Below are 18,660 nucleotides of genomic sequence, written 5' to 3'. Positions count from 1 at the left end.
CGCTATCAGCGCCCAGGCCTCACGGCGCGCGGGGGTCCGCCAGCGGGCGGGGAGGACGCGCTGCTTCCGGTGTGGCACAGGCCCCGCCCTGCGCCAGCGTCACCGCTTCCCGGCGGAGAGGGGTGAGGGATGGAGAGGGGCCGCCTCACCTAGAGGGGCGGGGGCCCTTCCGGTCACGTGGGGGAGCGGCACGGGCCGCCCCGGCGCTAACGACGGGGTGGAGCCTCGCTGAACCCCGCCCTCCAGGGGCGTGGCCGGGGCAGGGTCGTGTGGCCACCCATGTCAGGTAGCCGCCGCGCGCGCGCCGGAGGACGGCTTTCGGCGGCGGCGTTGAGCGGCGCCGGCTCTGGCCTCGGCCTCCCCGCCTCGGGCCCCGGCGCCGTCCTCCCGGAGGGGGAGGCGAGGAAGGGTAACGGGCGGCCCCTTCCCTCGGCCGCTGGGCTCCGGCCGGCCCAGTAGGTCCTGAAAGATAGGCGCGCGCAGCGTCGGGGATTGCGTCCGGGCTGTGCGTCTACGCAGAGGACGATCCGACCGCGAGCAATCCCAGCGGTGCTGACAACATACGCCACGGGTGATCTGGGCAGGTCCGGAGAGATCCGTTTATTTCCAAATGCTGCAGTTACGTTGCGGATCGCAGCTACAGACCCGCTGCCACCCTGACGTGCGAAGGATGAACACTGACGGAAAAAGCAGCTCTTCCCAGACAAACCAAGGAATAACGGCAGCTGCGGATGGGTTGGGAGGAGGGCAGGAGGGCGAGCACAAGGAAACATCGCATAAACTGCCGGCAGGCAGATTGGGGTGACACTACACGAAGTATTATTAATAAATGTTACTACATTGTTTGCTTGTACGCTGAAATTTTTACATACCCCAAATTTGACTTCGTATTCTTAGAAGCGCTGCATATATATAGCAGTAACATTACATACATAACCATATATATGCAACTTGTTCCACGTGGACGTACTTTTGTTACTCGCGTTATGTTACTTGACGCCTGCGCCTCTTAATTCTCTAAAATGCATCAGGTACTTCAAATTTCACCGCCATTTTATGTTGTAACGACGATATGGTTAACTTACTAACGTAATTATTTGTAATTCCCTAGTCTGCTTTTAAGCATGCAAGCAGAGTACTAACTCAAATGAGCAGGCAGTTGTTTTACTTTGGAATTGCAAAGCAGCGTTTGTCATTGCAGATGAAGTGTTAATTGGCCGTTGCCACTGTTACAGGCAAAATTTTAGATCCTGTCTAACTGGGCGGCAAAGCTCCTGCACGCAGCACCACAAACGTTTTGTACTTCCGTGCGCTGCCAGAACTGTAACAAAATAGATTTGTTTTCCCTATCCGACAGTATCGGTTGGGGGATGACTTCACCTCATCAGCAACGTAAAACTCCTTCCGACCCGCCCGCCGGCGGAGCTGCCCAGAGAGGCCAAGCCGACCCGCGGGGCGCGCCCCCGGCTGTGCTGTCCCCGAGTCAGGCTGCTCACGTCGCAGCCTGCCTCCCGCTCCAGAACGCGACGCGACAGCGCGGCTGCTCTGGAAGCCCGTTCCCAGCCCCTCCGTGCCTGACTGCCCACGGCTCCTCCGCTCCGCTCCGCTCCGGCCGGCGGCGTCCCGGCTCCCCCGCGGCAGGGAGCCACCGCCGGCCTGACGGCGGCTCCGTGACACGCAGCTACCGACGAGAAAACGGGGAAGGCGCGCCGCTGCCGGGCCCCGTCCCCTCCGCCCCGGCGTCACACGCCTCCCGTCACTTCCGGCGCGAGCCCACGCCCCGCGCGCTCTGTGCGGCATTGTGGGAGGCCGGAAAGGGGTCGCCGCGGGAAGAAGATGGCGGCGCAGGGAAGGGGCCGGGCGGGTGGCGGCGAGGAGGCGCGAGGGTCAGGGCGCCCAGAGTCAGAGCTGCTGCTGCACCCGGAGCTGCTCTCGGAGGAGTTCCTGCTGCTCACCCTGGAGCAGGTGCGCCCGGGCGCCGCCGGGGAGCGAGCCGGCCCCGGAGCGGCGCCCCTGAGGCGGGGTGGGGGGGGTGCGGTGCCTGCCCCGCCCGGCGGGAAGGGAGGCCTCCCGGGCCTGCGGCCCTGCTTCTCGTCGTGTCGCCCCTCCGCGTTGGACCCCCCCTGTTTGTGTCTCCGCTTTACTCAGCAGGGAAGCTCCTACCCCCCATCACCTACATGGGAAGTTTTCTCCTAGTTGTCCTGCGGTTTCCAGGCTTTGTACTGCCCTTAACGGGTGCGCAAGAGGTGTTCAGGGGAAAAAAAACCAGACAAAACTCAATTCGATATTCTCTCGGTTAGGTACGTGCTAGGCCCGTAGTGTGAGAGATATCTCTGTGTTTGCAAAGCGGCTGTGTGTGAACGCTGCCGCTGTAGCTGCTAAAGAATAATTTACCCAAATTTGCATGTCTGTGAGACAGTGTTTGCGTTCAGTGAAATTATCTGTGGAAAGGTGATCTTTACCATGTTAAAGTTGCCACGTTCATACCGAGTGAATTAAGGAGATTCATCCTACATAATCAGGCAAGCTAATGCTTAAGTATGCATAACTGAAAAAATCTGAGTCTGAAAGTAAGTTATAAACAGTTTTGGACTGTATGAAGCTTCAGTTGATGTGATTCGGAATACTTCTTGCTGCCTTGCCTGAAAATTTTAGGTGTGTGAAACAATAGTAATCAAAGTTTTAGTTTTTTGTATGAGCTCGCTGAATTTTTGTATGCTCTTGTCTGTGTAGTTCATGTAGACAAAAATGTACAGGTTTTAGGCCCACATCAGAAGTCATGAGGTGTTGCCAACACCAGAGCGGCAGAGACTTGATTTGCTTTCAGTGACCTCTAGTTTGTAGGAATTTAGTAGAGTTTTTTCTCTTTTCGTAAATTTGCCAGGAGGTACCAAGAAATTCTATTTTCACAATCCTATACATGATTAGAAGGAAAACTGGTGTTCTGTAATAACTAACAGTTACTAGAAATCTCCCTCCGCAACTTACTCTTTGGGAACTGGGGAAGGAAGCATGGCTCTACATCTGTAAGTTTGAACCGTGTCATGTTCTAGTTGCCTGTTTTTTAGAAGTGTGAAGAGGTGGTATTGTAGTTGGATTCAGGGAAGTGTGTTTAAGAGTATATGAAAACATCAGTCATCAATAGTATGTCTATCGTAACTTTTTCCTTTTTTTTGCTACTATTTTTATTGGGAAAAATTGCAAGGTTTTGGATAGGGAGGGGCTGCACGGTTAACTGGTGTGGGCAACGGTGATGAACTGCCCAGTACTGGTCGCATCTGGATCCAGCTGTCTCTGACACTGATGAAAACAGCCCACGACACACCAAAATTTCAAGCAGAGGAGCTCATGGCACCTGTGCTCAAATGCAGTTAACAAAGAGTCGCAGCCACCAGGGGCAGGAGACACAAAAAGACGCAGGCACAGGAAGAGGCACATGAGGAGAGAAGTGAAGAGACGTGCTTGTAGGTAGTGGAAAAAGAAACCAAGATGCGCTGACCCAAACATCCCATATTTCCCATTGCCTCATTGAAGGGAGGGACCGAGTGTAATCCATATGGAAAACAAGGGAAGTTGACAGTAGGAAGGCAGGAGACCAGGCTGTCATTGGCACAGGTCAGTTCATGCCCTCCCCACACCGGTCACCCCTGCAGCCCCCTCACTTCTGAAACCCTAGCATTTGTGCCCAATACACTGCCTTAAAGTGGCTTTTGAAAAAAGAAATTATGCCACTAAGATGCTTGTGCTTTGAATTTGTCATAATAATAACAACTTTTTCTCTGTTCCCCACAGAAGAATATACTAGTCGAAAATGATGTAAAGATGGACAAAGATGGTCTCACTGATCTCTATATTCAACATGCCATTCCCCTCCCTCAGCGTGACTTACCTAAAAGTAGGTGGGGGAAAATGATGGAAAAGAAAAGACAGCAAAATGAGTCGAAAAGTGAGAATAAAAGGTAATTTAGCTTTTACTGGGTTAGACTTGGAGAATTCAGGACAATGCATTTAGTTTAATCTTTCTTTGCCTGATTAATGAAACTTGTACAGCTTTTGGATATTGTTACAGTTTACAGAGAATGCTGTGTCAGGTCTCCTCTATCAGAAGTGTTAGATTCTACTACTGCAATAATAGGAAAAAGGGGAAGATAAGCTTCTTTTTGTCATCCAAATGTAACTAATGGTATCTAGCTTTTAGTGCTTTTCGTAGAATCACAGAATGGTTTGGGTTGGAAGGGACCTTTAAAGGTCATCTAGTCCAACCCCCCTGCAATAAGCAGATCAAATTGCTTAAAGCCCTGTCCAGCCTCACCTTGAATGTTTCCAGGGGTGGGGCATCCACAGCTTCTCTGGGCAACCTGTTCCAGTGTTTCACCACTCTCATTGTAAAAAATGTCTTCCATATACCTAGCCTGAATCTACCCTCCTTTAGTTTAAAACCATTACCTCTTGTCCTATTGCTACACGCCCTATTAAAAAGTCTGTCCCCATCTTTCTTACAAGCCCCCTTTAAGAATTGACAAGCCGCAGTAAGGTCTCCCCAGAGCCTTCTCTTCTCCAAGCTGAACAACCCCAATTCTCTCAGCCATTCTTCGTAGGACAGGTGCTCCAGCCCTCTGATCATCTTCATGGCCTTTCTCTGGACTCACTCCAACAAGTCCATGTGTTTCTTGTGCTGGGGACCCCAGAGCTTAACACAGTACTCCAGGTAGGGTCTCATGAGAGCAGAGCAGAGGGGGAGAATCACCTCCCTTGACCTGCTGGCCATGCTTCTTTTGATGTAGCCCAGGATATGGTTGGCTTTCTGGGCTGTGAGTGCACACTGCTGGCTCATGTCCGATTTTTCATCCACCAGTGCTCCCAAGTCCTCTTCAGGGCTGCTCTCAATCCCTTCATCCCCCAGCCTGTATTGATACCAGGTTATTGGTACATTTCAAGATACTTTATAATGAAGAAAAAGTAATTATTTTTCATTTCACCTTATAATTGTTAAATAATAATAATATTTACAGTCACATTTACAGTGTTTAAGAAAAGTACTAAAAGCATGTTTAATTACGCTTGTTCCCTGGACAGGGTTGGCCTACTCTAGAGTCAGGGATGTATGCTGTAGCAGTTTTGTGTGTCCAATTCAAAACTAACATCTACTTTCTGAAAGAAACATTCTGCCTTGTTTTTAAAACCTTTATGTTTGTATTTGATCGGAAAGCAAAATCTTCCTCAAAAGTTTATTTTACTGAATCTCTTCTCCTCCCCACCTTCCCCCTGCCCAAGACTTTGAGGTGTGATGGGCATGGCTGGCATTCTGATTTAGCTTCAGCAGTAAATGCTAAAGGAAAGGTGGATGGAAATTCTTGTTATAGTTTTATAGTATTACAGCTTGTTGATTTCATGACTCTGTTTTAGCTTTACTGAGGTTTCTAACTGGGAAGAACTAAAGAAAGTCTGTCAAGGGATTTTTTTTTTTTTTTTAAATTTTTAGTGGCTAGGATGCTGAGTTATCTTGTTATGTCAGGTTTTTTCCATGTGCATAAAAGGTTCTAGTACCTTGGTTTGTTTACATCTTGCAACTTGAGGATGAAAGCATGAAGTTAGTGATGGGATAATAAGAAACTGTTGGTGTGCTGAAATAGGTGCAAAAGACTTTTTTATCGAAGAAATGAAGATAGCAGGCTGGATGTTTTTGAGAGAAGGAGGCAATGTTAATTTTTAGATGGGAGAATGGCTTCATCCAGAGTTTATATGTAGAATAAGTTTAGGTGCTCTTATTTTTGGTACACTAAAATTCAGTAATGGTTAAACCTATTTAGTATTTGCTGGGAAAATAGTAAGTAAAAGGAGGTATGTTTAATCTACCAGTCTGCTTTTCTTTACCAGTTGCTCTTAGCATTTAACAGTTAGCATACTAGGCTTAGTCTTTTGCTCTGTTGTTAGACAGTTGTAAGATTTTCCGGTAGTTACTGGTTTTGCCTGTATTACATCTTTCATACTTAACAAATATGCTGGCAAAATACTGTCTAGAAAAGTTAATATTTTACTGCTAGTATTACTAACCCCCGAGAAATGGGAGAAACAGACTTTCAGTAAGTAGAAGTTGCACAGAGAAAACTTCAGTTTTAGTATATTCATGGAAAGAATCAAGGAAGTTTAATCATCTTTTTGGACGTTAAGAGATTACACTTTTTCTCATAGTTGTGTGCATCACTTAAGCAGAACTGGCACGATGCCATTGTGCAGAAGAGGAAGTAGAACTTGGCATTCTTGTTTTAAAAACGAAATTCCTAGGTAATTGTGAGGCTGTAAGTTATGTGCAAGTCAGAGATGGGAACTAAGCATGCTGTTAGTTCGGTTTAGAAGTGTTGTGGTTTAAGCCCAGCTGGCAACTAAGCACCACACAGCTGCTCACTCACTCCCCCCAGGTGGGGTGGGGGAGAGAACCAGAAGAGTAAAAGTGAGAAAACTCGTGGGCTGAGATAAAGACACTTTAATAGGTAGAGCAAAAAACACCGCACGGAGAAGCAAAGCAAAAGAAGGAATTCATTCACCACTTCCCGTCGGCAGGCAGGTGTTCAGCTATCTGCAGGGAAGCAGGGCTCTATCATGCGTAGCGGTTGCTCGGGAAGACAAACGCCATTACTCCGAATGTCCCCACCTTCCTTCTTCCTCCCCTGGCTTTATATACTGAGCATGATGTCATATGGTATGGAATATCCCTTTGGTCAGTTGGGGTCAGCTGTCCCGGCTGTGTCCCCTCCCAACTTCCCATGCACCCCCAGCCCACTCACTGGTGGGGTGGGGTGAGGAGCAGAAAAGGCCTTGGTGCTGTGTGAGCCCTGCTCAGCGGTAACTAAAACATCCCTGCTTTATCAACATTGTTTCCAGCCCAGATCCAAAACACAGCCCCATACTAGCTGCTATGAAGAAAGTTAACCCCATCCCAGCCAAAACCAGCACAAGAAGTCAGATAAACTGATTGATCGTATGAACAATAGGAGCTTTCTGATGAGTTCTGCTGTGCAAAGCACAGCTTTACAACGTGTGCTGGAATTAATATGAGGCTTGGAGACTTGATCAGCATAGCTCAGTGTGTGTGTGCATGCCTCTAGTAGTTACAGATAGGAGGTAAAAACACACTGAAATTTAAAAGTCAGTGTTGCATATTTTGTTTAGTTTTACTGCTGGTGATTGATGGCATGTCCGGAAAGACTTGCTGTATATCAGCTGAGCTGCAGGAATGTGTTATACCTCGATAATACAGTCAAATATCTGAGATCACAGATGATGGTTTATACATCTTACTACTGAATACTTGAGCTTGCAGGCAATCATACCAAATAAAAACAAATGCAGTTTATCCAACTTCAAACATTTCATGAAAGTATTTGTGTTCAGGGACAGTTAATTTTGTAGATCTGTAAGATCGTCTTGCCTGCTGGAAGAAAGAGGATGGTATGAATCTCAAAATGTATATGTAGTTTCTGAAGTGCCATTGAGTCTGAAGATGCTCACCTGCAAACTGTCAGTCTCCAGGAGCACTGTGGTTGTGCGTGTTCAGAGCTGTGGCCTTGGTAGAACTCGTAATTTCTCCTTACTCGCCTGAGAGACCGTTTTGGCATCCTCCAAGAACTGCTAATGCGCTGATAATATTGAGTTCATTGTAAAACGTGGTACTTCTGAGCAGTTACAGACATTCACAGAAGAGGTGATCACCTGCCCATTTTGGTAACAGGAGAATATTGAGGATAATCAGGGAGTGGGACCTAACCTACTCTTCTTTCTGGTTTGAGGGTGCTACTTTAAGTACCAGGCTAAGCTAGACAAGAATAGGAGGATTTTTCATTAAATTGTCCTCATAATTGGGAGTTGCTCAGAGGCCATCTTGACTACATGAGTAAACATGTGAAACAGTGGAAATCCAGATTGCTCATGTAGAGAATCTTTTGCTTCCTCTAGTATTCTTTACCATGCACTACAAAGTAAACAGCAGGATTAGAGTATCCCCTCTGTCCAGCCCAACCCAAACTGTGGCTAGAACATGTCTCTAGGATGTGGGAGATGCACATTGAAATCTAGGTTTCACAGAGAGTGTCCTGCAGGAGAGGACACGATGCCAAAATGGTTCTTTTCAGCTGTTAGCTAGTGTCAGTGTCCTTCCTCAGAAGAATGCTGGCTAACGTGGATCCTGCTCTGAAGCTTTTAAGCTGCCTGTACTTCATATAAAGAAAGCGAATGTCACACCCAAGGTTCTGTGTTCTGTGAGCCGTCTATCTAAAAATTAGATGTGACAGTTCTTGACAGTACAGCATCCAAATTTCTTTTGGAACTTTCCCAAACTGTTTCTCTGGGAATGTTATCTGTATTGTAGCATGTGGTCATTTGTGCAAGTGCTGCAATTCTAAAATTCAGTTTAGAATAGAAAACAATCCTTCTAGAATTGCAGTTATTTCCTGATGTACCAGTCTTCACCAAGCTGAATTAAAAAAAAATCTCCATAGGAAAAGCAGACTTTTTATGTTAAGGAAGTTGTCTGAAAAAAGGTATGAAATTATTTCTTTCATGTAATTTGTAAACTAGCTTTCCAAAAAGGCTGCTGGGGAATGTGTTCCTTGTCAGGAGTGTTGAATAAATTCTTGGACAAAACCAAGTGAGCAGAAAGTATCATGTTTTATTTTTTACGTGTGTGTCAGCTTTTTAGCCTTTTCAAGTGAAGTCATACTCCTTAATTTAATGAATGTGTTAAATACTACTGTTGTTTCAGTAGTATTTAACTGAAAGAACATACCTGGCTGAACACTCCTGGTCTTGGAAGCTAATCTCATTTTGTAGAAGCTCTCCTAGAAACCACATCTACTGTAGATTCAAGCCAAAGAGTTGTATCTGATCTCTTGACAAACAAGTCCCAAATGAATTGAAGGCCCCTCTTTGTCTCTATCGGTTCCAGGAACTCGATGAATAGAAAAAGAGGTGGATTATGCGATATATGTTGTTGTGAACAGATAGTAACGTAGAAGCAAATTTGAATAAGAGCTGAACTTTCTCTTGCTCTGTGGGCTTTTAAATTGTGACTACTTACTTTTTTTTTTAAAGAAACCCCTGGTCTTGACAGAAATTGTGCAAGCGATGTGTAATTTCTTAATATGTGAGGTTTATCGGCAGCTACTAATCTAATGTTGTTCCAAGTCAAACGAGTGGAGTCTCTGTTTGCAGCTTATTTTGAAGTCTGAGATACATCAATATTGTTAAATTAATTAATTATTTTGTAATTAATGAATATATTTCATTGTTGAAAACACTATAGTTCTACTTTTATGCCTCTGTTTAATATGAGATGATTAAATAGTAAGTGTGTACTGAAAACTGAAGTGTCTAAACAGGAATATTATATAACTTAATGGTGGTTTGTTTTTTTATTTGTTAAATCTGCACTTTCTAAACACTTTGTCATTCTTGAGCAATGCTTTTTAAAAACTCTAAAATTCATGTACAGTGAGCTGTGATAACTTTATGCTTTATTTTTTGGCAGTCAGGATGTTTTCTGATACTCCTGTTTTGATATTAGCTTGGTAGTATTCCTTTTTCATAAATCAGTTGTTACTAAATCGGCCAGCTCTGACTACACATAGGCTTAAAGGCACAAACTATTAAAAAAAAGCGCCATTAAATCAGCTTAGGGTTCCTGTTCAAGGACAGTTTATTTCAAAAACAGGTATGCTTTTTTTCCTTAGTGTTTTCATTCCTTGTCTGTTTTTTAGACTATCTTAATGTTATGATTTTGAATGAGAGTGAAAACAGGGAGATAGAGAAGCATCAGAATATTAGATGCTGTTCTTGTAGGTAAGGTGACACGCACTTTCTCAAATATTCACCTTTTGAAATACTTAACAGCTATTATCTATTTAGTTACTCTGGAATAGTTGCAGTGGTATAAGCATATGTTCTTTGGTTGTACAAATGTAATTGTCTGCCTTGAAAGTTCCTCACACAGCCCTCTTTGCTGAGGAACACTGTTCCTCACACAACCCCCTGCCCCCCTCTCCAGTTTATATTTTGGAAGCAATTTCTATTGCCTAAGTTTGGAGCAGCTAAGAGTTTAAGGTTAGTATTTTGGGATATATTTTTACCTTAGGCAAGACTAAATTAATTTTCACTGCTCATGTCTTGGATGTGCTATGTTTGGATCATCTAGCTTGTGTTTCTGAGAATTTTACAATTTGTATTTTTAGTGTTACAACAGTGGAAGGTTTAAGGAAACGGCCATTAATTGTATTTGACGGCAATTCAACAAGTACAAGCATAAAGGTGAAGAAGACAGAGAACGGAGCTGCTGATCGCCTAAAACCTCCTCCAGCTGGAAGCACCACCAACACTGTTAGAAGATTATCAGTTCCTTCAAATGCCTCAACATACATTTCAGCCTCCAGTTTATCAGAGGACGCTAAGCTGGGAATGAGGAATAATGAGGCTAAGCAGAACAATATTTCAAAGACTAACAGCAGTGTATTGGCTAGTCTAAAGGTGTACCCTTTGTCTCCAGTAGCAGGAGCTACTGTTGTGAAGTTAAAGAGAGCTATTCCAAAAGAAGAATCTGATTTGCCGGTATGTACATTCAGTATCTTGTTTTGCAGCTTTTTTTTAATTGAAACTTGCTGGAGCCAAAGGTAGACCCTTGTAAGAGTTTCCAGGATTATTTTATTTTGGAGTAATAGTAGAGTCTTTATTTAGAAACAGGCAAAAGAGTAGTAGCTGGTTTGGGAAAGATTAGGAGGAAAGAAATTAAGTACTTTGTACTTGTTCATGGGAAACTTCTGTGTGAGAGAGCTTTGTAGAAAACATGCATGTAGTTTTAAAATGATTAAGTAGGTAATACTTAAGATGGTGCTGGTAGCAGTCAAATAAAACACAAATAATCCTACTGGTAGGTCTGAGAGAGAGAACAGGTAGTCTATAAAAACATGAACAGCCTTAAAGGGAGGACAAGTGCTCGGTCTTCTGTAGTAGGGAAGAAAAAAATGAAATTATAACATTTGTAACAATCACACTTGAATGGGTGAGTAGGACAGGCTTTCATTTGTCAAAGTGAAGGAAGAGATGATATGGGAACTGAAGTGAGATCCCGAGACCTGTAGAATATATCCTTAGAGGAAGAATGCCATCTGTCTTAAATCTCACATAGGAATTGGCAAGCTTGAGGAAGGAACTGGATGTGAAGATCTGGAGAGCTGCCTAGATTGTGGGTATGAATGAGAAGCCATAACAACAAACCATAGTAGTTGAAGTGAGAGGCCAAAGGTTGAGTGCTCATTTTGAGCCATGGTGATCTTAATCAGGTACCTAGGCTTCTGTAAGATGATAGAAAGACATGCTGAGATCTTGAACAGAAGGGTACTGTTATCAAGTAGAAGGCTGATGACTGAGCTGTTAAACATAAAGGTAAATAGTTATTTTCTCTCTGCAAGTTAGATTCAGCTGCAAACAAATTTTCTGTAGAGAAGAGGACTACACTACAGATGGGAGCAGAATGAGGCTCATGAGCTGAAGTGATGAGATGAGTTAAGGCAGGATACATGAAATCAGGAGGGCATATCTTTGAAAGTGTAGGTAATGGTGCTGCATGTAGTTGCCAGTTGGGGAGAAGGGTAGAACAGTGGTTAATTTTGACAAAGGTGTGATTAGTCTTTAAGGGCTTATCAGTGAGCAAGGAGCAATGAGCCATCTCCTCTTTAAAACATGCCGCGAGGTAGAGATAAGTCTTACATTTGTGTTGTATTCCTTCATGATACAAATGAAGGAATTTTCCCATTTCCACTGGAATACGGGAGTATCTGGAATAAGTCTGGGCTTCAAAGGAAGAAATAGAAGTATCTGTTCTCAGCTGAACTGCAGGGGGAGCTTTAGATATGCAGTGTCCAATTACATTGATTAAAATTTTCCCAGGACACCAGATGTAACTTCTGCTTTCTCAATATTGCCTCATGAAATGCTTTCTATTCATCTCTTTTTAAAAATCCTTTCATGAAAGAATGCAGGTAATATCCTTGCTGCATGGATTAGTAGGTTCCATCAGACTTCTGTTAAACATGAGCACCTATACACATGACTGTTCTGAAAGACAGCTTTAGCAACTTTTACAAGAATCATGGCTGAGGCCTTGAATCAAATTTATGCTGGAGAGGTGTGTTTCCTACTACCAGTATCACTAATTTATTTTAGTATTTAGAACTTTTCTAAGTATTGGTTATGTCTGAATCTACAGACCTTTTGAAACTTGTTTAGCATACACTTCACAGCTTTTTCATATTTAATTTAAATGTTTTGTAGACACAATGATAAACACTTTTAAGTGACACTTGGAAGCTATGACTTCTGACACTTGACTTTCTATCTTAGCCACAGTTTATGTTGTTCAAGTTAATACTGGTAATTTCAGTCATGCCTTGGTTAATGTCAGTCAGGCATGTTTGAAGTTAGGCAAGTGTGTTGTAGGGATATTACTTTACTGCCTGAAATTAAAGAATGTGGTATTGAATAATAAGTGAGACAGCTAGGAAGAATCAGTACGCTTGGCAGATGGCTGTAGAGTGTAAAGCCTGATGTTATTTTAGTATAATGACAGTAATGACAATTTCAAGCAAGTAACTCTTTGATTTTCAAGAAAAACTGCAGTTCTTGTGCTGAATAGCATAGAACTATCCTTTTGATCTTTGGGTCTAATTCCCTTCAACCTTTCAGTGGGTGCAATCCACAGGATTGCTGTAAATAAACTAACATTTAAACTCTTAAGGAGAAGAGATATCTCTAGATTGTGTTGCCCAAACCAGTGTGTTGCAGAATGTTTTCAAAGACTCATACCTGTCTTTACTCTGCTTGTGTAGACTGTTAAAGCTCTAATTTCTCAGATTTTTTTCTTATTTTAGCTGGTGAAAGGTTATTATTTCACCACTTCAATCTCCTATTGTTTTACTTTGGGCTTGCTTGATTTTTTTTTTTCTGGTTTCTTGGGGCAGGGCTTGAAAGATGAGTTCATGTGAGGCTTTGGCAATTATTTCACTTTTTTTATACAGGTCATTACAAAGGAAGACCCACTTTTCCTTCTCTTTTTCGAACTTTTTTACTATTTGACAAAAGTAAATTGGTTTCCTAGTTGTGTATTTATTTTTTCTTATACAATCCCATTTCAACAAGTATTTTAAGAAGGCAATCTGAAATAACTTTAGAAGTATGTTTTGAAACTCTAGTATGTACCTGTTTCTAAGCTGCATAATTGAAATATATTTTTGCATAACTAATTGTAGGATTAAGAAAAAGCAAAAGACCTATATGAATGCAGGTGGTTAAATTAATTTCCTTTTATTTTTATCTTCTCTAGAGAAGTTCTGTAATACTTCACTTTCTCCACAAGATGGCAATAGAAAGCTGTGGTAGTAGCATAAAGCTGAGTACCGCAATAGTCAGTACTAGATTTGAACATGGCAGGTTAATTACTAACTTCTACTTTTGCAGTTTATCTAAGAATACTTACATATTTTCTTGTATTCCAGAATGACCTAAAGCCTACGGAAGCAAAGAAGAAAATCCAGCATGTTACATGGCCATGAAGTAGCTAATGGTGCTTGAAACATAAATGTTACTTCCATATTTTCAAACAGATAAGTCATATTTAAACAGTTTAAGTACAACTCTTTTTAAACCTTACAGGGATTCAGATTGCTGTGAAGTTTTAACAAGTTTAAAAGTTCCCTGTTGTAAAGCTGGAGTTATTATCACCAGTCACCTTAAGAGTGTCTACTCTTGTACACCAAGTAGTTCATTACTTCTTTAGAAGGTGGTAATATTATAATATACTAAATCCTCCACTTCTAGTTTTCAAGATTATTATAGTTCATCTCCTGCATGTCCCTGCGATTCACACATATGAATATATGTATTTTTTGTTTCAGTAAGATTCAGTTTTCTTCCACTTCTGGTTAAATAGTTAAAATAGCTATTGAGATTCAGAGTGATCCCAAGAGCCTTCTTGGCTTCAAAAAGAGAATTCATTTAGATGAGAAAACTGACCATTCTGCTGATAGAAATTTTGTCTCAGACTATCTTTTCCTTTTTGTTGCACAGAACAGAAGTGTAGAATTTACAGTGCAAGTTAGGTTGGTAATAAGAGATGAACTATTTAACAGCATTACTTCAAATTGAAGTTTCTCTTATTGACATATGAAATAAGAAATGCACAGATGGAAGTATGTTATTAGACTGTTTGATATGAAACTTTGAGAAATAGTAGTGAATGGATTGGTGCCAGGTTCTCTTAAATGCACCGGCATATTTTATACATGCATAAGTGTAAAAATGTGCTGATGTAGCAAATTTTCTTGTTTTCCTGATTACAGTCGTGCTTATAAAATATGGGGAAAACCTGTGGAATGCAGGCCAGTGCTTTCTCAACTTACTAACAGTTGGAGAGGGACAGGGATAGGAAGACAAAGTACCTTGAGAGCGTTAGCGTATGTAGTTGCGCTCTAAAAAAACCCCACAACCCAACCTGTTTTCCTTCCCTTTGATAATTTAAGATGGATGTTAGTTTTCTGTGAAACTTGGTGTTTCATCTGGATTATTGGTAGTGCCTTGTAAGGCAGAAATCCAGTTGAGTTGATGGAAAGATTTATTAAATCTCAGCGGCTCAGGGTGAAGCCAATTTAGATCCATTTTAAATAGGAGTGGTAAATAATAATAATGCTCCCAGACTTAGTAAAACAAAAACAGAAAAAGAATGAACTTCTGAATCCACTTAGTTAACCCACTAAAAGAAGCTGTCAGTAGTGATCTGAAAGCTTGTTTACATTTTTAACATTGGTTACTATTGAAACCAAAAACTGTAGCTTAATTCATTACTGACAGAAATTTTACATTCACTGTTAGGACATAAAAGGCACTTCTTGAATGCTGTAAAATGGTAAGAATGTGTGTTTTGAAATAGTGTGCTGTTTCCCTTTTACTAAACACTTGTGCAGTTTTTGTACTTGAGTACAGCAAACTTTAACGTAATGTACATTTTGTATGTAAAGAGTTGTCTTTTAAGTAGCCTTATCCTATTTAAATAAATTCAATTAAAAGCAAACAAAGTAGTTGTTGCTGATTTGTTTTTGTGATGTAATTACACTTGTTCGTTTTATACTGTTGTATTTCAGTGGACTTGAAGAGATTAGAACTTAAGAAAAAGCTTACAGGGTAAAAGGCTGAGTAGCTACTTCGGAGTTTTAGCAGCAGTTAGTATCATGTGAAGTGCTGGTCCTTGCACTAGTGTAACAGTCTGGTAGGAGTTTTGTGGGTGGTTTCTTGGCTGTGGTTTAGAGTCTAGGCTATATTTTGTTGTAGTTCCAGTTGCTAGGAGAATGTGTGTGTTGGTATGTGTTAAGGAGTGATATGCAGAACTGTACTGGAATAATAGTATGATGCTGCTATTGCATGGTAACAGTCTTGTTTTCAGGCCAGTACACTTTCCAGCCCTGACATGTTTCACCTGTCTTTCCCCAGGCAGGGACCATTTTGCCATCTGTTGTAGCGCTTTGGGGGCAAGGTGCAAGCCACGCTGCTCTTACTACCTTCCGCTACTCCCTTAGCTAATATTAATACTTCCTCTCTCAGCAAAGTACTAGAGCAGAGCTGCAGTGTGCTGGGGGATTGCCAGACCCCCGAAGAGAGTAAGTGAGATGCTTGCCCTCCTTTGGAAGGTGTGGATATAAGAGAGGTTTTTATGGCTATTCTTTACTATAGCCTTCATCATAAAATGAAGTTGCCAAAGGATAGAATTTAGTAATTCAGTGAGATCAGATCAGCATGTTGTGCATTTCACAAATGTCAGCCAGCCAAGTTCTTCAAATGGTGTACAGTAAACCAAATCTGATCTGATGCATCTATTTATCTTGTTGAATTAATGAGAGAAGAATGACCTGTGAGCACTTTACACTCTTGTAAAAAAGTGACAAATTCAAGAGTGGTGGCAGGAACTAGGAGCAAGCTTTCCCTACCCAGTTACACACAGAGTAAGTATATTCCTAATTCTTCTTTCTACATCTGAATATTTCTGTTGGAAGTGTGACACATTGCTTTCCTCCTTTTGCTGGGTACAAATGAATTATATCTGGAAGGTGTACCAGGATCGTACATCGCATAACATGGCCATGTTTCTTGAAGTTTGCTTTGGGAAGAGAGTTACCTTCCTTTGGATGGTTTCCTCTTGATTTTATTGTCCCGCCAGCATGCTGTTGCTGACAGTTGCCTTAGCAGCAAATGTGTAGCAGACATTATGCTAGAGCAAAGGGTATTACATGTTGCAATACAGAACAAAATTAAAGCATGCCCTAGTATAGAAGTTAAACTTCTGACTTTCTGACTTTCTCAGAGATTAAATGTCTTTTGAGTTGTCTTGACCTCCTTGCTTGCTGAGAACAATAATATTTTGGTTTTGAGTTTAGAGCCTATGAACACATTTTTATCAGCTGCAGTCGATTCAGTACATACAGTTGTTCAGTTTTGCTGATAATTTTCCCACTGATTTCAGTTAGTAGAAGACTATGTTGTATCAGCAGGGCCTGTATGAGGATTGTCGAAACTCCACAGTTTCATGACCGGGTGCAAAAAGGGTTGTGTTTGTATAGCTCTTAACATTGTGTTCTTCAGACTGTGAAAGCATTTTATTTTTAAATATCTAAAATGTAAGTACAAATAATGCACAATCACAATTTTGTTTTAAATTATTTTATTTTGAAAAATACAATGTGCAGTGTAATGTCAACTAACTGTAACACTGTCAATCAGAACTTGTACTTCACACAATGATCAGCTAGTCATGCAATAAAATATGTACCTGTTATGAAGCACTCCCACTTCAACTGTTTTATCATTATCTCTTTATGGCATCTCACAAATCCTTGTACATTGAAACACGCTCTATGCTCACAGTCTTTCTACACACTTGACAGCACACACTAGTCACAGCTCAAGAACACTGAGGCGAGACCACAGCCTTATTGAAACTGAATGGTGTTTGCCATTTATTTCAGTGGGCTGAGGGTTTCACCCTGAATATCTATCTATGAATGTATTGTGCATGGCCATTGTAATCCTGGAACTGTATCACTTGCTTGTAACTGGAATATTTAGTGGAAGGCAAAAAAAAAAAGCCAAGAAGAGTATGTTATGTCAGTAACACCCAACTGTTTTTGTGTCTCAGGTTTTGCATTATTTTTGGTTAGCTGTAGAAATCTTAAAACACCAACACTGCTACTAGAGATTTTGAAGTTGTTTTCCCTCCAGATTTGGAGAGTTTGAAGAAAAAGGTTAAGTGATGTTAATAGTACAGGGAAACACAGAGTGGCAAAGCTAGTTCCAAACATCCGTGTATTTCAGATTATATATTGCAAGCACGGTTTTCCTCCCCTTTCCCCATCTCTTATTTTGAGCTTTAAATATCCTTCCCACATTCAGGGCAAAGGATGTCATCCCTTTCCGTGAGGAAGCCGCGACCCACTAATGAGAGAGAGCACTTCTTACAGTTAAAGCAATCATTATGCCACTGCCGTTCTTCAAAGGAGATGTACTTGGTTCCTCCGAGTCCTGTTTGAAAACCAAAAGTGTTCTGTTACAAGAATAGCATATCAAGTGATGCTACTTCAGACTCCCCTTACGGATTGCTATGGAAATCTGACCTATAGTAGTGAAAAAATGCCATTGTAACAAATCTATTTGTTTCTGTGCTAACTTTTCCACCCTTATTCTGTAGCAAGTAATAATTTCATCCTCAACTACTTCTGTTGCTTTCAGCTAAGTTAGTGAACTAGGCTGTTATCACTGGTGATAATGGCAGAAGTGAACTTTCAAGGGATGGCACTGTGATACACACCAGAAGAGAAGGAAAGTAACTGCCCCTGAACAGAAGTCTGATAGTTTTTTTACAGAATGTTTTATGGCATCTGAGCAAGTTAATTTTGTTTTGTAAAAATGCATTTAGATCATTAAAAAGGGAATCTGATAGTTTGTGTCATGACTTGATTCATAGCTTTGAAGGAAGAGTGCCTCAAGAAAGAAGCAGGTTAGCAAACTGCAAAAAACATTCAAGAGTTTGAGGCTATGGAGGTTATCATAAGGGGTATTGAAGTTGTACAGGAAAAAAGAGAAAAGGGACAAATATAGTAATTCTCTCTTGCTTAACCTCAGAAATTACAAGCAATTTGAATATGTCGCATTGGCATGACTAGTTGGAAGTCAGTGAAAAGATTTAATTGGGCATATCTCTTACCTGATGAGAAGGGGTTTTGTTTTGCCTTTAGTGGCAACGTTTTGAAAAAAAGGGCGTATGATAGAAGGGACTGCAAGATTCAAGAGAAACGCCTCTTTCTCACGAATAGAAAACAGTACCAGTGGTGTTATGCACTGACTTTTCTAGGAGCTATGCAATCAAGCATATGTTAGTGAGGAACAGGCACAAGGACAGAGCAGTAACAAGAGAGAAAATGGTCAAGATACAATTCGGATTTGCAGTCTTGGACTGTATGGATCATGCTGTTAAATGCTGATTACTTCATAGAGGAGGTTATATTTTTATGCTAAGTGTTTCATAGTAAAGCTCTAAGCAGTTGCTCCTTTAAGTACTTTTGTACTGGAAAGCAG

At 41.5% G+C, this 18,660-nt stretch overlaps 2 protein-coding genes across 5 annotated transcripts in view; one reads left to right on the top strand and one right to left on the bottom strand.

Annotated features, from left to right (window-relative positions):
- The first annotated feature begins 1,836 nt into the window (after positions 1-1,836).
- On the top strand, positions 1,837-15,099 carry C1H2orf49 (chromosome 1 C2orf49 homolog). Its single transcript, XM_059821493.1, has 4 exons — positions 1,837-1,965; positions 3,793-3,959; positions 10,224-10,596; positions 13,539-15,099. Exons 1-4 carry the CDS (start codon positions 1,837-1,839, stop codon positions 13,593-13,595), a joined length of 726 nt encoding a protein of 241 aa, XP_059677476.1. The 3' UTR covers positions 13,596-15,099.
- A 1,640-nt stretch (positions 15,100-16,739) lies between these two features.
- Positions 16,740-18,660, bottom strand: part of FHL2 (four and a half LIM domains 2) — a 44,944-nt gene continuing 43,023 nt past the window's right edge. For all 4 annotated transcript variants that reach the window (XM_059823245.1, XM_059823253.1, XM_059823262.1 and 1 more), the window contains exon 6: positions 16,740-17,607. In XM_059823245.1, the coding sequence (XP_059679228.1) occupies positions 17,456-17,607 (152 nt within the window). In that variant the 3' untranslated portion in view covers positions 16,740-17,455. The remainder of the gene's footprint in view (positions 17,608-18,660) is intronic.

Source organism: Gavia stellata, chromosome 1 (genome assembly GCF_030936135.1).
Source record: "Gavia stellata isolate bGavSte3 chromosome 1, bGavSte3.hap2, whole genome shotgun sequence".
Classification (NCBI taxonomy): domain Eukaryota; kingdom Metazoa; phylum Chordata; class Aves; order Gaviiformes; family Gaviidae; genus Gavia; species Gavia stellata.
Note: the sequence above shows the minus strand (reverse complement) of the source record. Positions and strands in the feature narration are given on the sequence as shown.